The sequence below is a fragment of the Podarcis cretensis genome (genome assembly GCF_951804945.1).
Source record: "Podarcis cretensis genome assembly, chromosome: 13".
In the NCBI taxonomy this organism is placed as follows: domain Eukaryota; kingdom Metazoa; phylum Chordata; class Lepidosauria; order Squamata; family Lacertidae; genus Podarcis; species Podarcis cretensis.
The window spans coordinates 14,807,023-14,829,877 of NC_137182.1; the positions used below are offsets into that span (position 1 = coordinate 14,807,023).

At 44.2% G+C, this 22,855-nt stretch overlaps 1 protein-coding gene across 5 annotated transcripts in view; it reads right to left on the reverse strand.

Annotated features, from left to right (window-relative positions):
* Positions 1-22,855, reverse strand: part of ARHGAP27 (Rho GTPase activating protein 27) — a 72,465-nt gene that overhangs the window by 35,014 nt on the left and 14,596 nt on the right. The window contains exon 1 of one of the 5 annotated variants that reach the window (XM_079949423.1): positions 714-855. The exons of the other annotated variants lie outside the window; for them this stretch is intronic. Within the exon in view, the coding sequence (XP_079805549.1) occupies positions 714-779 (66 nt within the window). The 5' untranslated portion in view covers positions 780-855. Of the gene's footprint in view, positions 1-713; positions 856-22,855 lie in introns of those variants that run through there. 5 annotated transcript variants of the gene reach the window in all.

The window sequence follows — 22,855 nt, forward strand, 5'->3', positions numbered from 1 at the left end:
TGTTTAGCTTGTCTACCTTGTGCACCTTCTTGTGCAAAAATGTTCACTTTTGAAAGACAGGATATAAAATCTAGAATAAATAAATAGATTTACCAGTCACAGAGGTGCTGCGATGGGGAATCCTGCATAGGCCCATCTTCTGACAATCATGGGATAGAGCCCCGGAGCTTTGGGGTGAGGGCGGGGGGGGGGGGGTGGATTTTACATGGTGGAAATTATTATGAATTTCCTGCTATCATCCACCACCTCTTCTAAACAGGGTGTGATGTATTTTAATCAGCAATTGGAATACCCTTCCCCCTTGTTGACTACTTTCTAAAAGGTGTGCATGAACTTCCCTAGGAATCTCATATTCCTGGCCCCAGATATGCAAGTGACCCACTGCAGCTATTCAACAGAGAGAGAGAGAGAGCAAACACTCTGCACATGCCCAGAGGCCCTAACACAGGCACCCCCAAACTCGGCCCTCCAGATGTTTTGGGACTACAACTCCCATCATCCCTAGCTAACAGGACCAGTGGTCAGGGATGATGGGAGTTGTAGTCCCAAAACATCTGGCAGGCCGAGTTTGGGGGTGCCTGCCCTAACACATCCACATATTTCCAGCCCTAGTCCATGGAGTACAAGGCAAGTTCTACACCACCTCAAAAGCAAGCACTAAGCAGCACTCTTGAATTAGTTAGCAACTATCTACCTTTCCCACATCACCATACCTTGGGAAAGTCAGGCGGACGACGTGATTTGCGCCGGGAAAACGCTCTGGGGACCCAGTCGCCCATTGCCAACGCCAGCCAAAAAGGTATGTCACAGAACCCAGACGCAGCGCCTTAATGGGGAGAAAATGGCTGAGGGCGGGCGGGAAAGGGACAATTCACTTTCTCAACCACCGGCCAATCACGAGAGAAGGAGCAACACAACGCAGTGCACAAAACAAGAACCCTCGCCAATTGCCTTTTGCAGGTTTCCTGTTGAGGTTTGTGGGATAGATCAGTTGCTGTGACAACAGGGGCGTTAAGTCCTACCTAATGCGCTCTACTGACAGTTTCATAGTCACTCATCAAGACTTCCTCCTCTATGCTCCTGGGGCCATGCGCAGGGAAATGCCAAGGATTCAGTCCCTCAGCAAACCCTACGTTTTTTGACCTGGGAGCCCTACATTCCAACAGTTAAAAGGTAAAGGGACCCCTGACCATTAGGTCCAGTCGTGACCGACTCTGGGGTTACGGCGCTCATCTCGCTTTATTGGCCGAGGGAGCCAGCGTACAGTGTCTGGGTCATGTGGCCAGCATGACTAAGCCGCTTCTGGCGAACCAGAGCAGCGCACGGAAACACCATTTACCTTCCCACCAGAGCGGTACCTATTTATCTACTTGCACTTTGAGGTGTTTTCAAACTGCTAGGTTGGCAGGAGCAGGGACCGAGCAACGAGAGCTCACCCTGTCGCGGGGATTCAAACCGCCAACCTTCTGATCGGCAAGCCCTAGGTTGTGTGGTTTAACCCACAGCGCCACCCGTGTCCCATATGCAGAATGTAGGCACCCTATATATAGAAATGAGCAAACCAGTGATATTTTAGGGAGCAGGCTAGCAGACGGGACCCATTACTTCCATCATAGGAACCTACACAGAACAAGGTTGCTGTGTGTAGGTTTTATTATATTTGTTTTTCATCTTATATTTTGGAAATGTACATCCAGTTTTTTCCCCTTTTAATTTTTTTTGGGGCCCCAAGAGAGTGGGGCCCTAAGCTATAGCTTATGTAAATCCGGCACTGGGTTGGACGAGATGATCCTCAGGCTTGCCTCCAACTCTACAGATCTATGATTCTATGAAATCTTAGTCCCGCGACCATAATATTGGTGGGGCTAGCAACCCCAGAACCAGACTCTGTTTTTGTATGCTAATGACCTTTCATAATGACATCTGCACAAGCCCATGACAAAACAGCAGCTAAAATATATACCAAACGGGGAGACAGGAAGGATACATCACAAGGCGCTATAGCAACTCAGGGTACTTTATTAAAAGAGAGGGAGAAACTTTACTGGGTAGTTAGAAAACTGAACACACCCTCCTCACAGTTACTCTGACCTTGACATGTTTGCATGCGGCCCGTCAAGTATTAGATCACTGGGTGTGTTTTGCAAAGCAGTTATGCGCAAGAAATTAAATCAGAGGCCAACAAGAACTCTGTGGCACCCGCTGCAATAAACCTGAATTTTAACATTCCCAAGAAGCAGCGTGCTGAGGGCTGGACAGGAGGTGCTGGTTAGCGAAACCAAGTGGTAAACTCGAGAATCCACATAAAAAAGCAACTTCTCTTTTTGTTTTCTTTTTGAGAAGTTGCTTTTTTCCAAAAAGAAATAATAAACAATGAGTATAAAATTCTGTCAAAAATGTATAAGATATTGCTGGAATGGCATACTAAGGATGAAGAGGTTAAATCGGTAATGATACAATGGGCAAAGGATTTTGGGTATAATATTCAGTTTGAGGAATGGGAAAAATTGTGGAAAGAGAATATAAAATTTACGGCATGTACGTTATTGAAAGAGAATGTAATGAAAATGTTTTATAGATGGTACATGACTCCTGTAAAATTAGCGAAGATGTATAAGGTTGATAACAAATGCTGGAAATGCAAAGATAAAGAAGGGACGTTCTTTCATCAATGGTGGGAATGTAAGAAAGTTAAAAGTTTCTGGGAAATGATATATAATGAGATGAAAAAAATATTAAGATATACATTTGTGAAAAAACCAGAAGCTTTTCTTTTAGGTATTGTAGGAAAGGACATAAGAAGAAAGGACTATAAGCTTTTCCAATATGCTGTAACGGCAGCCAGAATCCTGTTGGCCCAGAAGTGGAAACAAGAGGAGATACCGACGATAGAAGAATGGAGATTAAAATTGATAGACTATGCGGAACTGGACAAATTAACTGGGAAAATCAGATTTACTAAAGACCAAAAGTTCATCGAGGACTGGGGAAAATTGATGGACTATCTGAAAAACATTTGTGGTATAAATACAACGTTAGTGGGATTTCAAGAGGCACTGTAAAAATACAAATAAGTATTGTTTATTAAAAAAAAAAACGGGAGTAAGGAGGAATAATGGCAATATGAAAAAAGGGAATGTGTATCAAAGGTATAAATATGGATGATTGTCAGAGGCGCTGAAGGAAGTTCAAAACAGGTATAATATGTTGTATTCAATTTAAAATGTATAACTGGATGAAAATCAATAAATTTATTTTTTTTTTAAAAAAAAAAACAACTTCTCATGTGCTGGTACTTCAAGACAACCAAACTGTCCATCTCTCCCACCCTCGCCTAAATGCTTCTATGCTTAAAGCAACTACAGGTACTGCAATCCATCAACAATCCTCTTCAATCTTAACAGGATGCCTTCGTGGGAGACTTCGCAAAGTGGGCTCTAGCCCAAGAAAACTGAAAATAAAACAGGTGATTCACAGTGCAACCATTTGCATGTTTACTTAGAAGAACCGGTGGTGGTGCTGAGGGGAGACTAACAGGCCTAGCAAGTTGAGTGTGCATAATATTGTCACTGTCACATCTCTCTACTTAAGCCTGATTTCTGTATTATCAGTGTGTGGTGCTTCTGTTTGTTTATTCAAATTCTCCCATGTCACCACAAAAAACACAGCTTCCCATCCGGCTGACAGATTGAGTTACAGTGGTACCTCGGGTTAAGTACTTAATTCGTTCCGGAGGTCCGTTCTTAACCTGAAACTGTTCTTAACCTGAAGCACCACTTTAGCTAATGGGGCCTCCTGCTGCCGCCACACCGCCGGAGCACGATTTCTGTTCTTATCCTGAAGCAAAGTTCTTAACCTAAAGCACTATTTCTGGGTTAGCAGCGTCTGTAACCTGAAGTGTATGTAACCTGAAGTGTATGTAACCCAAGGTACCACTGTACAGAAATATAGTATGAGATGATAACAAGGGCTAAACAAATCAAACCTGTATGTTTGTTTATATGGTACTGTAGGTGCAAACTGCACCAATAAGATTCCTCACCTTTGCTCTACCCTCAAATTAAGAGTGTTTAGATGGGTTGCAAACAGCACAAGAGAAGCTCGAGAGATTCCTTTCGGCCACATGGGACAAAAACAAGTGTCTTATTTGATGCCACCAGATTTTTTTTTTTTAATATTCTTTTTTATTAACTTTCATTTATCACACACACACAAAGAAAAAACAAAACCATTTAAAACAACAACTAATACAGAAAAGGAAAGATTTACATTAAATCCAATACTTATTAAATTAAATAACAGAAAAAAGTGACAAAAAAAAAAAGCACCAGATGCCACCAGATTTAACACACTACAGCTGCTCTCCTGGAAACCTTCATCCGGAAGTTCCCAATGTGATCTGCCAGGAAACACCACTCACTACCTTACAAAACAGTTAAATGCCTCTAAATGCCACTTGTAAAAATGCAAAAATTTGACCAAACTGCAGGAAGCCGTGGAAGACAGGAGTGCCTGGCGTGCTCTGATCCATGGGGTCACGAAGAGTCAGACACCTAAACGACTAAACAGCAACAACAAAAATGCAAAATCTCCACTACAAACCAAAGAGAAAAGGACCTGTTTTACATGCAATACTGCGTTGTGAACCTGCCCAAGCCCCCATCTTCATCAAGAGAGGAGTCTTAGGGCTACACTTTTGATGAGAGGCACCTGCTCAAAAACTCTGATCAGCAATCTGAAATGGACACAGGGAGATTTACACAAATTTCTACTTACCCCGGGAGCAAAGAAATCGCTACCTTAGGCCTTCAGCCACACTGGTCACTTTGCCTAGCTGGATTTTTCAGCAAACAGCCCCACCCTGCCCTGCTAGGACAGGTAAGGCAAACGGGTCATTTGCATAAGAGAAAAGGGGCGAGGCCTCCCTGGTTTTAACCCTCTGGTTGCCTCATTCGGCCTCTGGACTCCTCCACTGCCACTGAATCACCTGTAGAGAACCCGTGGCTGGAAGGCAGAACTACCACGAGACAGGATGTGGCTTCCAAGCAGGGACAGGTTGTGGTTTTGTTGTTGCTGTAATAACCCTCCCCTGGAGGCCAGCATCCACCAGGGCGACGCTGTTTTTAATTCAGCCTTTCCAGGTGCAAAGGAACAGGAGGACCAACTCTGAGAAGATGCAAGGTGCACTATTTCACTACTAAGTGCACATTTCACTACTAAGTGCACACACTACTAGGTGCACACACAGTTGCACCTCTGGGACTGGGGGGGGGGGATATTCCCCAATCAAAGGTTGTCATTTGCATTTTTAAAATATTGCAATTTTTATAAAAATTTTTTAAAAAGAATGAAAAAGTGAAAGTGTCGTCTTTCCCCCCAGCATTGCACATATTCAATCATAAGTCAATCATTTCTGCGTCAATCTGCTTTGGGATTAGTTTAGAATGAAAAGCAGAAGAGAAATGGATTTTAATGGAGATTTTTGTTAAGAATCCTGAAAAAATACTTTCTAAAATTACATTTATCCCAAAATACACATTTTTAATGTATCTTGGTACTTTTCTTTTTTGAGCAGAGAACTGTATTGCAAAACCCACAGAAGCGAAAATACCCAGAAACTGCATTCCCCCACTTAAAAATGCACTTAAAAATGCAGAGCAGGCTCAGTCCCCAGTGGACTCGGGTGTATGAATTTGGCGAGCAACCATCCCTGCCACCCTCTACATTTCAGCACACCTTCAAGGTTTCTCCTGAAACTAATGAGAACATTTTAATTTTATTTATTTATAGGTCATTTTGAGAAAGAAGAATGATCCACATATACCGTATTTTTCGCTCTATAAGACGCACCAGACCACAAGACGCACCGAGTTTTTGGAGGAGGAAAACAAGAAAAAAAATATTCTGAATCTCAGAAGCCAGAACAACAAGAGGGATCGCTGCACAGCAAAAGCAGCGATCCCTCTTGCTGTTCTGGCTTCTGGGATAGCTGCGCAGCCTGCATTCGCTCCATAAGACGCACACACATTTCCCCTTACTTTTTAGGAGGAAAAAAGTGAGTCTTATAGAGCAAAAAATACGGTATTTGGCTTGTCAGGTGCATCAGGGAAGCTCATAAACTTCATTCATCAGGGCAAAATTCAACTCCTGTGGTTAATCCCCAGCATCAAAACTGAATGCAGAATCTACCTTGCTGACAAATGAAAGCATCTTTACAAACCTAGGAACACCCACCTCCTGGCTGAGGCAAGTAACTCTCACAACGTCCTGCGGCAATTATATTCACAAAGTGCTTAAAAAGATGCACTGTAATCATTGCTAGCAGTCTCCAACGGACGTATCCCATGCATTTCTCAAGCTCTTTTAACAGCACCATCCTATGCCAAGGGAGATGGACCAAGGCACACGAAAATAAATTAAGAGCACCTAACATTGCCTAGGGACGCAGGTGGCGCTGTGGGTTAAACCACAGAGCCTAGGACTTGCCGATCAGAAGGTCGGCGGTTCAAATCCCCGCGACGGGGTGAGCTCCCGTTGCTCAGTCCCTGCTCCTGCCAACCTAGCAGTTCGAAAGCACATCAAAGTGCAAGTAGATAAATAGGTACCGCTCCGGCGGGAAGGTAAACGGCATTTCCGTGCGCTGCTCTGGTTCGCCAGAAGCGGCATAGTCATGCTGGCCACATGACCCGGAAGCTGTACGCCTGCTCCCTTGGCCAGTAAAGCGAGATGAGCGCCGCAACCCCAGAGTCGTCCGCGACTGGACCTAACGGTCAGGGTTCCCTTTACCTTTACCTAACATTGCATAAGATTAGGCTGAAATAATTTGCGCATCAGCCTGAGAGTAAATCAGTTTTGAACATGCATAGGACTGGTCTGTAAGCAACAACAAATCAAACAGTTCTAATGGCCCTTTCCACTTCCTGTGATGATATCTATTCCATACGACAACTATGCATCTCAGAGCAACAAAAATCCTATGACCTCATTAGTTAGAAACCCGTTGTCAATTTCAGCGCATAGCTCCAGGTGCAAAAAAACCCTTTTAAATCTTTGAATCCTTCCACTACATTTGTGCAAGTTTTAAAACAAAAACATTTTTTGTTTAAAAATTAAGGAAGAAACCCTTCCATCCTGATCATTTTAATTATCATTTACATCATTCACCGATAAAATCTCCTCCTTCAGAGAACATCCCATTTTAATGGCAGAGTGTATATATTGCTACATACCATCCCATGAGGCACAGCGGAGATTGCGGCGTCTTTATGACATATGGTTTATTTATCCAACCTGAGCCTAAGGCTGCACATAGCAGTCATACCCCAAGAGGTTCTGCCTCCTCTATAAGTGCAGTACAGTGGTACCTCGGGTTAAGTACTTAATTCGTTCCGGAGGTCCGTTCTTTACCTGAAACTGTTCTTAACCTGAAGCACCACTTTAGCTAATGGGGCCTCTCACCGCCCCACCGGAGCACAATTTCTGTTCTCATCCTGAAGCAAAGTTCTTAACCTGAAGCACTATTTCTGGGTAAGCGGAGTCTGTAACCTGAAGTGTATGTAACCTGAAGCATATGTAACCTGAGGTACCACTGTATTGCATTCAAACACACCCCAGCCATTTCTCTGCCTCTCTCTCCAGCCCCACTGCTCGATAACTCAGTTGCATAACTCTTAAAACTCTGCCCTAAGCTCTTGTCCATATTGCTTCCCTTCCCTTCTCTAAGCTCTTGGCTTTTATCTCTCCAGTTAAAGGGCTCCCACTTCTCTAAGGTGAGTTTCTTTTGATTGCTAAAGACCAATTACCCAAGCTAGTCCTGACTTAATTAGTCCCAGCACTTGGCTTCATTAAAAGATTAGCAAGGTCTGGCACAGCTCAAATTCGCAATTGGGTCTATCCTAAATACAAATGAGTCTGGCTATTTCCTGCCTTTAATACTCCAAACCTAAATTAAATCCTACCACTAGCATAATCTGGAATCTAGGGTGTCTTGCACCCCCAGATTCATAACAATATGATTAATTTCAAACATGTGCATGCACACAAACACACACACACCCCAAGATAAATTCAGGTCCCCTGGGCAAAACTGCTGGGACAGGTCAGCAAGGTTGCCAACTTCTGTTCCTAGCTCTTGCTCCTCGCCTTGAAAAGCAGCTTGATCTACTGTCATCAAGAAGCTGTGAAACCCTCACTTCCTGTGCATCAAGCAGTTGTTAAAGGCACAGGATTTCCTCCTGTTAGGTTGTGGGTGAACATATCAGACGACACAGAGATTCTTCAAACAGCTCTTGTTTATTCACAAGCCAGGACAGAACTGAACTGAAGGGTTCAGTCAGCCTGCTTATATAGAGCTCCAGTACGACGTTTCTGTAGCAACTTTCTAAAACTATCCAATCACTGAATGTCACTTTCGATCCCTTATTTGCATAACTATCTACAGTATCCCCCTGCTGGCCCAGGGTGAGAACTTCAGTACATAATACCTCCCCCACCTACCAGACTTGTAGCTTTATAAACCAGGGATAGAAGTTGGGGGACTTTGGCAGAAGCAGAACAGACAACCAAGCCTTCTACTGGAAGATACGGTGCACATGTCTGCATCTAGACGTCCCAGGTTGGATTTTTGGCTTCTTTAGGTAGGACTCCCGGGAGAGACCCCTCTCTGAAATGTTGGAGACCTGTTGCCAGTCAGTGCAAACAATACTGAGATAGCTGGAGTAATGATCAGAAACATAAGATATGGCCTTATACTAAAAAGCTACATGGGGAAGTGGGTGCAAAGACGGTTGTCACTGAGCATCGCTCCATCAGCATCCTAGCTCAAAGGACCCTGTAGTGGAGTGTTTCTGGAGGAAGCAGAAACAGGCACCTTGTACAGTGGTACCTCAGGTTAAGTATTTAAATCGTTCCAGAGGTCTGTTCTTAACCTGAAACTGTTCTTAACCTGAAGCACCACTTTAGCTAATGGGGCCTCCTGCTGCCGCTGCGCCGCCAGAGCACGATTCCTGTTCTCATCCTGAAGGAAAGTTCTTGACCTGAAGCACTATTTCTGGGTTAGCGGAGTCCGTAACCTGAAGCGTCTGTAACCTGAAGCATATGTAACCCAAGGTACCACTGTAGTCCCTCATACAGCAACCCATGAAGTCATGTACAGTGGTACCTACGTCACTTTGCCAACAAAGGTCCGTATAGTTAAAGCTTGGTTTTCCCAGTAATTATGTATGGAAGTGAGAGCTGGACCATAAAGAAGGCTGATCGCCGAAGAATGGATGCTTTTGAATTATAGTGCTGGAGGAGACTCTTGAGAGTCCCATGGACTGCAAGAAGATCAAACCTATCCATTCTGAAGGAAATCAGCCCTGAGTGCTCACTGGAAGGACAGATCCTGAAGCTGAGGCTCCAATACTTTGGCCACCTCATGAGAAGAGAAGACTCCCTGGAAAAGACCCTGATGTTGGGAAAGATGGAGGGCACAAGGAGGAGGGGACGACAGAGGACGAGATGGTTGGACAGTGTTCTCGAAGCTACCAGCATGAGTTTGACCGAACTGTGGGAGGCAGTGGAAGACAGGAGTGCCTGGCGTGCTCTGGTCCATGGGGTCACGAAGAGTCGGACATGACTAAACAACTAAACAACAGTTGAGGTGATCCGTCCGAAAATAACCTCCCCAAAATGAACGTTTGTCATTTTTCAGCTGCTAAATAGATTCAGCCTCAGGAGAAAAAGTGACGGAAGCTTTCCCTGCTTCTCAGGCTGCACTGTCAAGGTAGTCCTAGGGTCAGCCTTCCGGAGTCACCATAGATGTCAACTTACAGATTTGAAAATAAGGGACCAGCAGCCTTGAAAATAAGGGATCAGCAGCCAAAATAAGGCATTTTAGCTTATGCACGTCGGGGCTGCCGTTGTCCTGGTGCGAGGAGTTCCATTGGCCCTTCCCTGCCCGAGAGAGACTCTCACCCACGAGCCCAGCATGAGGTGGTTGCGGCATCGCGGTGGCCGCTGAAGCGCCGCCCTTCTTCGTCCCTCCCCATCCCCTCCTCTTCCTCCTCCCTCAGGCCACCTCCGCAGCCGCCTCCAGCTTCCCCTGGCAGCGCGGCGGAAGTCTCGCAAGAGAGGGGCTGCCTGCCCGCCTGCCACCACCCGTCTCCTCACGACGCACCCCTGAGGGGGAAAAGGGAGAGACGAAAACACGGCAACTCGTGTTCGCGCTCTCTCTCGCAGCTCAGGACCCCGAGCCGCTGCTTCCCTCCCGAGCCGGGCGAGCATGAAACCCGGGAAGTTTAAGGGACATCATCAATCTGGGACAGCAGCGGGACACGGCGCTGGGATAAGGGAGTTTCCCGCCAAATAAGGGACGGTTGACAGCTATGCCTCACAGGGACAAGCACCCATGTGGAGTGTTGTTTGGCATCTACAAAAGGGCTGTCAGTTTGTTCAGCTCTGGCCACTGCCCTAGGGTGTGGTCTCTGGCATGCAACATTCCCCACTTCACCCTGTTATTTATAGCAAGGCAAGGCAGAGCATATTACATAACCTGAGGTGCCAGGGAAGAGTTACATAAACCAAGGTGTCACTCCAGACCTGTGGCTAAAATAGTAAAGGCAGTGTGATAACATAACTCAGCCCTGGAAGCTTGCGCCCAAATATCTGGAGGGGTTTCTGGCAAGTCTCCTCTGCCTCTGAAAAGCTGGATGATAGGCACACATTTAAACTGAACATTTCCCCATGCAGGGGAAGCTTCTCCTGTTGGATTTCTGCCTGGAACACAGCTGCGAAAGGTACAGGAGCCTCACTAGAGAAAACGGTGACACCTCAAGGTGAGGGGGTTTGTTGGGCGATTTTATAAGAAGAGAAACATGGAGCCTTAAAACTGCTGGGAAATAACACCCTTTGCCCTGGAAATTATTACATTTCTAGGGATGGATGAAACCTCTCAATTTCAGTTTCTCATTTTTCCACTCTTCAGTTCTCCACATTTTCATGTCAGTTTGTTATACAGTGGTACCTTGGGTTACATACGCTTCAGGTTACATACTCTGCTAACCCAGAAATAGTGCTTCAGGTTAAGAACTTTGCTTCAGGATGAGAACAGAAATCATGCTCTGGCGGCGCGGCAGCAGCAGGAGGCCCCATTAGCTAAAGTGGTGCTTCAGGTTAAGAACCGTTTCAGGTTAAGAACAGACCTCTGGAATGAATTAAGTTCTTAACCCAAGGTACCACTGTATATATATATATATATTTTCAAGACTTCCGGAGGCGGCGCGAACGGCAATGGGGGTCCTCTTCTTGTTGTGAAGGGGAAGCTCCGCGGAAAACGGGTCGTCCGCTACGGCGAAGCGGAGACCCACATCGGAAACCTACAGGTAGCAAGAGCCTGTGGTCGTGGGACTCGGCGGGCGCCAGAAGCGGCCCCAGAAACGCAGAAGGGACCCCGTAAGGGGCTCCGGAACGTGGAGGGGGTATCGCGGCGCTGTGAGTCGATCGCTATTCCCGTGGAGTGAAGCCGCACAGCCGCTGTCGGTGAGCGCTGACCTTTTTTCCTGGAAATATTCGATCTTCAAAAAGCAACAATCCGTGAGTAAGAAAAGACTGTAAAATCTGAGCCTAAAATTATTATAAATTCGGCTAAAAGCGGAGAGATATAAACAGGAAGTCCGTCTTCCGCTGCTGCTTAAACTTCAAAGCAAAAGATTTCGACGTTTGGAGCCTTTGAAGAGGCGTTAAAAATAACTAATCTGTGCATTCATTGAAGCTGCTTTTGTGCAAAGTGAGGACTTTACCTATCTTTGTGATTTATTCTTTTTATTTGGACTGTGCTAAACCCCTTCTTCTGGAATTACAATTTTATTGAGAAGCCTAGGTATTTGGACTGCCTGAATAATAGAGCTGTCAGACTGCAGACTTTGACATTTTGTAATTGGGGTTTGTTACAACCTGAGTGTCTATGGACTGGTTACATTGAAACATCATTCTGGGCACTTGTTAGAGACAATGTAATGCCTTTTAAACCAACTCTGCTAAATATAAGTTAAGTTGAAGGTTCCTGGAAACTAAATTGGCTTTATTGACTTTTATTGACTTGGCTTCTTCCCTCAAGACATTCTGAGCTCCCTCTAGAGGATTTTGGATTTACAGTTGTGACTTTATTTTACTTTCTCTTTCCTTTCCTCCTATTTGACTGTTTACTCTCTGGGCTGCCGCTTTCCCATGGGAACAACTCAGTTTGACCTTGATTACTAGACAAAACTGGAATGAGTGGTGCAAAAAAAAAAGAGGCCAGAGTAAGAACTAGACAAACAACCTTAGCCTTAGCCTCACAGGCACGTAGATCTTCTGTTCCTACTCTGCCGTCGGCAGGGGGAGAAGAAGCTGAGCAATTACAGTTGGAAGATATGGCTGCAGGAGCATCTGGTTCAATTCTAGAGAAAATCTTTGAAAAATTGGAATCTTTGGACAAGAAAGTGGATGAACAAACGGCTAAGATTGACCAAAATGCAGCCTGCCTAAACAAAATAACTGAACAAGTGGCTCTGAACGTACAATCAATTGGACAGCTATCTGAAGCCACTGCAGAAAATCGCAAATTAGCTGAGGCAACTAGTCAAAAAGTTGAAAATCTAGAACAAGAGGTGAAACCACTGCACAAACAAGTTGGCGAGCAACAGATGTATTTGTCTATGATAGAATTGCAGAACCGGGAAAATAATTTAAGATTGAGGTCAATACCAGAACTTGAACAAGGAAATTTAATTGAGTTCCTGACTAAAGAATTTTCTAAATTCTGGCCTTTAGAGGAGGAAAAGGATTTTAAAATTGTGTTGGCTTTCAGACTTGGAAGGTTGGTAAGGAAAGACAAGCCCAGAGATTGTTTGATAATTCTGAGATCGAAGGAGGAAAGAGATAAAATACTAGGCCTACACTACGAAAAGTCACTGGACATTTCGGGTACAAGAGCTGAAATTTACAAAGATATTCCGAAACAACTTCTGGACCTTAGATCCACCTATCTTGAACTGGTTAAATTGCTGAGGAGCAATTCAATTATTTTTAGGTGGGAATTCCCCCAGGGACTATCTTTTACCTTCAGAAGGAAGAAGGTTAAAATTAAAACAGCTGAAGATAGAGATAAATTTCTGATTGCTTACGGAGAGGACCTTCAGAAAGGGATTGAAACACCCTTTGGGCCTGGACCGCTATCTACACCTGCACCCTTGGAACCTGAAGATCCAGAGAAAAAGATACCACCGCCAGAGAAATAACAGATTTGTTCAGGATGTCTCTGCAACTTCTGAGTTGGAACATTAATGGCTGCAATTCCCCGGAAAAGAGGAGAAGAATTTTTCACATATTGAGAAAAGAACAATTGGACATTATCTGCTTGCAAGAAACACATGTGACTAGGCTCCATAGAAAAGTGTTAATAAATAAAAGATTAGGCCAAGAATTTATCTCTTCGGACCGAGTTAAGAAAAGAGGAGTGGTGATATATGCAAAGGAGAGCCTGTCACCAAAATTTCTATTTAAAGATGACCAAGGAAGAATTTTGGCTATTGAGATACAGAATCAGGGAGAAAAGCTTTTGATATAGGGAATTTACGCACCAAATGAGGGGAAATCGGAATTTTACAAGAAGCTGCATGAGACAATGCTGGACTATCTGGACTATGACAACATCATTATGATGGGAGATATGAACGGGGTGGCATCAACCAACATGGACAAGTCTCAAAGCCTAAATGTGACAAAAGATGGCAGACTACCTAAAACTTTCTTTGAACTGACTGACAATATGGACTTGATTGACATTTGGAGGACAAAGAACCCCCTGGGAAGAGAGGGAACATTCTTTTCTGAAGCCCAACTGACATGGACAAGAATCGACCAAATATGGATAACTAGAGGTCTGGCACCTAAGACGAGAAAGGTGGAAATCTGCCCAAAGACCTGCTCCGACCATAACGCCGTAAAGATGGATATGAGACTAATTCCAACCGGCTCCTTTAGACGGAAGATGAATGACAACCTGTTCAGAGATCAGGAGATTACCAAAAAGGCCCAAAAAGCTTTGAAGGACTATTTTGAGATAAATTTGAACACCACGGTGGAAAAAAGAATCACCTGGGATGCAAGTAAGGCGGTTATGAGGGGGTTTCTGATACAACAGAACGCTGCAAAGAAAAGAGCTCAAAATGAGAAAAAAGATAAGATTTTGGAGAAAATCAAAGACTGTGAGAAGAAGCTAAGAGTGAAACCGAAGTCAAAGGAGATCTTGAAAGAAATTAAATTTCACCAGGCACAATACTCCAAATTGATAAATCAGGAAGTGGAGTGGAAAGTTAAGTTGATGAAACAAAGATCATTTGATTCGGCAAATAAATGTGGAAAACTGCTAGCATGGCAGTTGAAAAAGAGACAAAAATTAAATACGATCACTAACCTAGAGATTGAAGGAATAAATATTCAGAACCCTGTGGACATTAGGAAGTGCATCCAGAGATACTTTAAACAATTGTATACCCAAGGGCCGCAAGATGAGGTGGAGATAGAACAATTTTTGATAAAGAATGGACTACCAAGGTTGTCTCAAGAAAACAGATCAATCCTGAACGGTAAAATAACACTACAAGAGATTGAAGTTGCCATTCAGAATATGCAACTGGGCAAATCCCCAGGGCCTGACGGGCTTACCTCCAAATATTATAAGACATTGAAAGACCACTTGATATACCCACTAATGGAGGTTTGCAATGAGATTATGGAGGGGAAGAAAGCACCGGAAACGTGGAAAGAAGCTTTCATCACATTGATACCTAAATCAGAATTGGAAAAGACACAACTTAAGAACTACCGCCCCATTTCCCTTCTCAATGTGGATTACAAAATTTTTGCAGACATTCTAGCAAACAGATTTAAAAAGGTTTTAAGTGATGTGATCCATAAAGATCAGGCAGGCTTTCTCCCAGGAAGACATTTGTTTGCTAACACAAGGAATATTATTGACATTTTGGAACTTCTGCAAACAAATATTAATACAAGAGCAGTGCTAATATTTATAGATGCGGAGAAGGCCTTTGACAACATTTCTTGGAAGTTTATGAAGAAAAACTTGGAAGGGATGGGAGTGGGACGGGGTTTTGAAAATGGGATAGATGCAATTTATTCAGAACAAAAGGCTAAATTGATAGTTAACAATGTGGTGACAGAAGAGTTTAAAATTGAAAAAGGAACACGACAAGGTTGCCCTATTTCCCCTCTGTTATTTATTTCAGTCCTGGAGGTGCTCCTGAATATGATTAGAGGGGACCGGTTGGTGGAAGGAATTCAGGTCAGAGCGAAACAGTACAAACTTAAAGCCTTTGCAGATGACCTAGTTTTGACTTTACAGGAGCCAGAATCTAGTACGAAAAGGGCATTACAACTGATTCAAGAGTTTGGTCGGGTGGCGGGATTTAAATTAAATAAACAAAAAACTAAGGTACTGGAAAAAAATTTGACAACTTCAGAGTCAGAAAGGTTTCAGAAAGAGACAGAGTTAAATGTGGTGAAAAAAGTAAAATATCTAGGGGTGAACATAACAGCAAAAAATCTGAGTCTATTTAAGGATAATTATGAAAAGTGTTGGTTAGAAATCAAGAGGGACTTAGAAAGTTGGTCAAGATTGAAACTTTCCTTGTTGGGCCGAATTGCTGCTATAAAAATGAATGTATTGCCAAGGATGCTGTTTCTTTTTCAGACTTTACAGATTGTGGACAAAATGGAGTGTTTCGGGAGGTGGCAAAGAGATATTTCTAAATTTGTCTGGCAGGGCAAAAAGCCCAGAATTAAGTTTAAAATATAAACTGATGCTAAAGAAAGAGGGGGGTTTGCCCTGCCAGACTTAAGGTTGTACTATGAATCAGCAACTTTCTGCTGGCTGAAAGATTGGCTGCTTCTTGAAAACGCTGACGTCTTAGACGTGGAAGGATTTAACAATGCTTTTGGTTGGCATGCATATTTGTGGTATGACAAGGTTAAGATTCATAAGAATTTCAAGAACCATATTGTCAGGAAAGCAGTGTTTAATGTCTGGACAAAATATAAAGACTTATTAGAAAACAAGACCCCGAGGTGGTTATCACCTATGGAAGCTAAAGCAGTGAAAAGACCCAATATGGAGGTCAAATGGCCAAAGTATTGGGAAATATTAGAAAGAGATGGAGACAATTGGAGATTGCAGAGTATGGAGAAACTAAAAGATAAAGTGCGAGATTGGTTACATTACACTCAGATTAAAGAGGCTTTTAAATTGGATAAAAAGTTAGGATTCCAGGTGGAAAAATCGAAATTGGAAACAAAACTGTTAGAACCTAAGACTAAATTAATTTCAAGAATGTATAACTTGCTGCTGAGGTGGAATACACAGGATGAAACGGTTAAATCAGCTATGATAAAGTGGGCACAGGACATTGGGTATAATATCATGTTTGCTGACTGGGAAAAGTTATGGACCACCGGTATGAAGTTTACGGCATGTAATGCCTTGAAAGAAAATATTATGAAAATGATATATAGGTGGTACATGACCCCAGTCAAGCTGGCAAAAATATATCATTTGTCCGATAATAAATGTTGGAAATGTAAGGAAACTGAAGGAACATTCTTTCACCTCTGGTGGACTTGCCCTAAGGTGAAGGCCTTCTGGGAAATGATATATAATGAGTTGAAAAAGGTATTTAAGTATACCTTTCCCAAGAAACCAGAGGCCTTCCTTCTGGGCATTGTGGGCCAGAGGGTGTTAAAGAATGATCGAACATTATTTATGTATGCAACAACAGCAGCAAGGATACTCGTCGCTAAATATTGGAAAACTCAAGATTTGCCCACGCTGGAAGAATGGCAGATGCAACTGATGGACTATATGGAGCTTGCAGAAATGACCGGCAGAATCCGAGACCTGGGAGAGGAAGCTGTGGAAGAGGATTGGAAGAAATTTAAGGATTATCTACAAAAACATTGTAAACTATATGAGTGCTAGGAAGGATGACAGATTTGACTAACAGGGCCCATTAAGTTAGTTGATAGTATTATGAGAATGAGTGAACTTCATGAGAAAAATAAATTTTGAATAAACATTGTGTTTAAAATTAGATATTTAAGACCTAGATAAAAATTTTCAAAATTAGGGACAAAATATTGGAACTGTGTTCAATAAGAATTGAAATAAGGTGATAAGTTGCGGGCTAAAGCATTATAAATTTGGAACGCAGGAGCGTGAGATGTGAGGAAGTCCAAAGGATGAAGAAAAGATGGGTACTGCAAGATGTTAAATTTTATGCTTGTTTTTTCTTATGTTTACTTTCTGTTTATTCTGTCTTTTCTCTATTGTATCAACAAAACTCTTAATAAAAAATTATTATATATATATATTTTCAAGTCCTCATAAACATTTGCCAGTGTTTTAGTGCAAATGTATCCCAATATTCATATTTTCGGAAGCAATTTCCCCTAACATTATGCATGTTTATGCCTTTTTTTTTTTTACAAATATGCGCACTCCCCCCCAATATTCACATTTTTATACACTTCATTTGGTTGGAGAACTGCGTCAAAAAAAGTGGATAAATGCTAACTTTGAAGGATAGCTGTGTTTTGGTCCACGTATTGTGAACGAAGTAGATTCACTTTGTCTGAAACAAAAATATCCCCTCTTGTAGGTGAGGGAAGCTTAAACGGCACAGGCCAGATCTGCCTATTCAGTGGGCTATGATACTCATATGGCTACGTTTCTCTCCCTGCCCCAGTATAAATACTCCAAGACGAACTCGGGTTGCAATTAATCAAATTATGCACTGCCAAGCGGCTTCATGGCCTCTCGGGCTGCAGAGTTAGGAACCAGCTGGGTGAGCTGTCATTCTGACTGCGCATGAGTCATTAGTTAAATTAGAGCTACCTTGTTCTGTCTCTGCAGGCAAACATTTGCTGAAGGACTGAGTCATCCACAAGTCACACAGGACCCTCCAAATATTAAGACCTCCAGGCAGGCAGGATCAGTCTTCAAAGGAAGAACAGGCATCACCTGCTCACAGGTGCTGCCTTTCCTGAGATGTGGTCTCTACCTGTCGCAGAATCAGGTGGGAAAGTGGACTCTACCACTCGACAGAGCAGATGGGGGAAATTTCATATTTAAATACTTTTTAAAAAACCCTTTTAATTCTCTTTTTTTTAAAAAAAAACTCCCAAAGAAAACTAACACAGCAGACAAATATTAGAAGTTTTCTACTTAATGTGCTATTTTTCTTCTTCTGTTTGCTGGAATTATTGGGGGGGGGGACATGCAAAAATGGTATCTCCCACTTGTGGTCTTCTTAAGATGTTCCTTGGCCAGTTTCCTTCGGCCCCATCAATTGATCAAGCTTTAGTGAGCTGCTGCCACCTGCTGGATCCTCTGAGTTTGCAGGAGGAAAGGATCCATTTCAAGCATTTTTAACATGTTTGGTTTCCTATTTTGCTACAGTTGTTACCTCCTCACTTACTGGAGAACCTATTTGCCATAGCTGTCAACTTACAGATTTGAAAATAAGGGACCAGCAGCCAAAATAAAGGACCTGCAGCCTCACCTGTTCCAGGCACTCCAGTCTTCCTGTCCTCCTGCAGTCTGGTCAAACTCATGCTGGGTAGCTTCGAGAACACTGTCCAACCAACTTTGTAACCAGAGGTTCAACTGAATAGAATCTGAATCACATGCACCACAAGGCCTATGCAGCCTCAACTTAAGTTGGCTCCCCGGCCTGGCTTTGCACTGCAAAGTTTGCAGCAGCACGTGCAACAAAATGGCGTCCAGCATTCAAAAACCTCCTCAGCTTGCATTAACTAGCCACACACAAGGCATGCAAGCTTCACCCCCCAGTCGTTCTTAGACTTCTTATTGGGTGAGCAACACAGCCAAGCAACACAGTTGGAGCCTCCCTCCTCCCTGGCCGGCAGGGAGGGAGGGAGAGGAGCTGCTTCCTTTGAAATTTAAGGGACATAATTTAAGGGACATTTAAGGGACATCCATCAATAAGGGACAGCAGCGGGACATGGCACTGGAATAAGAGACTGTCCCTTCAAATAAGGGACACTTGACAGCTATGCTATTTGCGCAGGTGGCGCTGTGGGTTAAATCACAGAGCCTAGGACTTGCCGATCAGAAGGTCGGTGGTTCAAATCCCCGCGACAGGGTGAGCTCCCGTTGCTCGGTCCCTGCTCCTGCCAACCTAGCAATTCAAAAGCACCTCAAAGTGCAAGTAGATAAATAGGTACCGCTCCGGCGGGAAGGTAAACGGCGTTTCTGTGCCCTGCTTTGGTTTGCCAGAAGCGGCTTAGTCATGCTGGCCACATGACCCGGAAGCTGTATGCCGGCTCCCTCAGCCAGTAAAGTAAGATGAGCGCCGCAACCGCAGAGTCGGCCACGACTGGACCTAATGGTCAGGGGTCCCTTTACCTTTACATAGGATCATAGAACTACAGAGATGGAAGGGCTCCGAGGGTCATCTAGTCCAACCCTAGGAATCACAGTTAAAGAGTCCATGACAAGGCGGCCATCAAGCCTCCGTTTAAAAACCTCCAATGAAGAAGAGTCCTATAGACAGCAATTCAAAAGGGCTTAGCATAGAAATTTAATGATGGAGAGATGCACCTGTTGCATTTCTGCCTGCTTTGCCTTCCAGATGTTGAACAGAACATAGATTCCCAATTGCAGGGATGGGACTCCTGGTGTGATTAATGCACGTTTGTCTTAAATACACCAAAGCAGCAACAAAGTCTAGAAGGGGAAAAGTGACTAAGAAATAAGTCTATTCAACGATTAATTTGATCGGTCAGATCAGAGCTGAAAGACTGAGGATACTCGGTAGGGATAAATTTGGTGCAGTTCACACTTAAAGGCAAACTAATTCATTTATCTATTTCTTGAATTTATATACGCTTCAGGTTACATATGCTTCAGGTTACAGACTCCGCTAACCCAGAAATAGTGCTTCAGGTTAAGAACTTTGCGTCAGGATGAGAACAGAAATAGTGCTCCGGCAGCGCGGCGGCAGCAGGAGGCCCCATTAGCTAAAGTGGTGCTTCAGGTTAAGAACAGTTTCAGGTTAAGAACAGACCTCCGGAATGAATTAAGTACTTAACCCAAGGTACCACTGTACTGCCCTATACCTGCATGTCTCAGGACGATTTGCAGAATAAAATCAGAATATAAAACCACAAAATACATAATCAAAACAACCAACAACAACAACTCAATACTGTCCCCCCCGCCCCATTTTAAAAGGGCACAGGATGTGAATCAAATCAACCAAAGGCCTGCTTAAAAAGGAACGTTTTTGCCTGGTGCCTCAAGGTGCATAATGAAGGCGCCAGGCGAACTTCGCTGGGGAGAGCGTTCCACAGATGGGGAGCCACTGCAAAGAAGGCCCCGTTCTCGTGTTGCCACCCTCCGGACCTCTCAAGGAGGCAGCACAGGAATAAGCAGGAAGTGGCAAGTGTCATCCCCAGTGCACCAATAGGATACAGAACACACGCCCTCCACCGTCTTGAGAAAAAACCTTAATCCTTATTTTATTATTTAGTAGCTTACAAAAAGAGAAGCACACAGAAATAGGGGGGAATTAGAAAGGAGCAAGATTAGGCATGAATAACAATGCGCTAAAAAATAAATAAATCAAGACTTCTTGCGCTCTGCTCCAGCCAGCTAGGCGGGGTATAAATAATAAATTATTATTATATTATTCTTTAATCCCACCCAGGGCACCTCCGGTCTCTGCCTGCTTCTCAGAGCTGCTGTATCACACGGGGCTGGGCCACAGCTGCAGTAGAATCTCCTCTGGTCTGCTCTCCAGCAGCCGCTACAAAGCTGCTCAAGGGGGGAGGAGGTGGGCAGCAGAAACCATGGGGCAACAATGGGGTGCTCCCGCACAGCAGCCGCTCAGGACAAGTGGCAGCTCATCCTCCCTGAGCTGGGTGGCCGCTGCCCTGGCAGGGAAATAGGGACATTCCGGGATCAAATCAGAAGCCGGGATGGCTTTGGTAATTCTGGTACTGTCCCTGGAAAATCGGGACACTTGGTGGGTATGCTACTTGCAGCCTGCATGGATTTTTATTGAAGTATGTGCACTGGATGCTCGGGTTGCGAACGTGATCTGTGCGGGATGCACATTTGAAACCCGCAGCGTGTGTGAGTGTCTGGAGGCGGCTGGAGGATGGATGGCGGCTAACAGATTGAGGTTGAATCCTGACAAGACAGAAGTACTGTTTTGGGGGGACAGGAGGCAGGCAGGTGTGGAAGACTCCCTGGTCCTGAATGGGGTAACTGTGCCCCTGAAGGACCAGGTGCGCAGCCTGGGAGTCATTCTGGACTCACAGCTGTCCATGGAGGCACAGGTCAAATCTGTGTCCAGGGCAGCTGTTTATCAGCTCCATCTGGTTCGCAGGCTGAGACCCTACCTGCCCGCGGACTGTCTCACCAGAGTGGTGCATGCTCTAGTTATCTCCTGCTTGGACTACTGCAATGCGCTCTATGTGGGGCTACCTTTGAAGGTGACCCGGAAACTACAACTAATCCAGAATGCAGCAGCTAGACTGGTGACTGGGAGCGGCCGCCGAGACCATATAACACCTGTCTTGAAAGACCTACACTGGCTCCCAGTATGTTTCCGAGCACAATTCAAAGTCTTGGTGCTGACCTTTAAAGCCCTAAACAGCCTTGGTCCAGTATACCTGAAGGAGCATCTCCACCCCCATCGTTCTGCCTGGACACTGAGGTCCAGCGTTGAGGGCCTTCTGGCGGTTCCCTCGGTGCGAGAAGCCAAATTACAGGGAACCAGGCAGAGGGCTTTCTCAGTAGTGGCACCCGCCCTGTGGAACGCTCTCCCACCAGATGTCAAAGAGAAAAATAACTACCAAACTTTTAGAAGACATCTAAAGGCAGCCCTGTTTAGGGAAGCTTTTAATGTTTAACAGGTTATTGTATTTTAGTGTTTTGTTGGAAGCCGCCCAGAGTGGCTGGGGGGACCCAGCCAAATAGGCGGGGTATAAATAATAAATTATTATTATTATTATTATTATTATTCGCAACCCGCAGCGGTCTGTCTACGCACGTGTGGGTTGCAATTTGGCGCTTCTGAGCATGCACAAAGCGTGATTTAGCGCTTCTGCACATGCGTGATCACCGAAACCTGGAATTTACCCGAAGTCATACCCGAGGTATGACTGTATTATCATTTCTCGCACACATGAACTTCAGCTGGCTTGCTCACTTCTCCCTTATGCAAGGGGGAACCTGAAGCAGACTGACTTCCCAAACCCCTGTATGCTTGTATCGCCATGGAAAAACGGGAATCGAAAATACTTCACGCCACAGCCATGAGAACAAACAGCCTTATTAGTTCACTAGGTGAACTATATACATGATTGTAACTACCCGAGATTTGCTGGAAGAAGTGGAACTCTTTGGCAACTCTGCCTGGTAGGTTTTCGCAGGCTTTGAAAGAAGCGCGCTGACTTCTTATCACTGGAATGACGTCCCAACTTGCCAGAGGCTTTTCCTGACAAGACACACTGCCCTTTCCATGCTGCATCCAAAGGGAGAGATTCAGCAAAGAGACCTTTTCCACGCCGCAGAGACAGGAAAAGCTGCATTTGTTCCAGTTGTGCTTTTAGGTTGCACAGGAACCTATCTCTGGGAAGAAGTTGGTAGCCGTGCACACGCAGATAAATCACATGGTGTTGCTTTTCTGCAGCTGTAGCCCAAAGGAGCAAAATCCTTTTGGCCTTGTGGGCCAGATCTTTACCTTCCCAGCCCGCACCTCTGCTGGCCTACTTTGACAGGTGGGTGGGG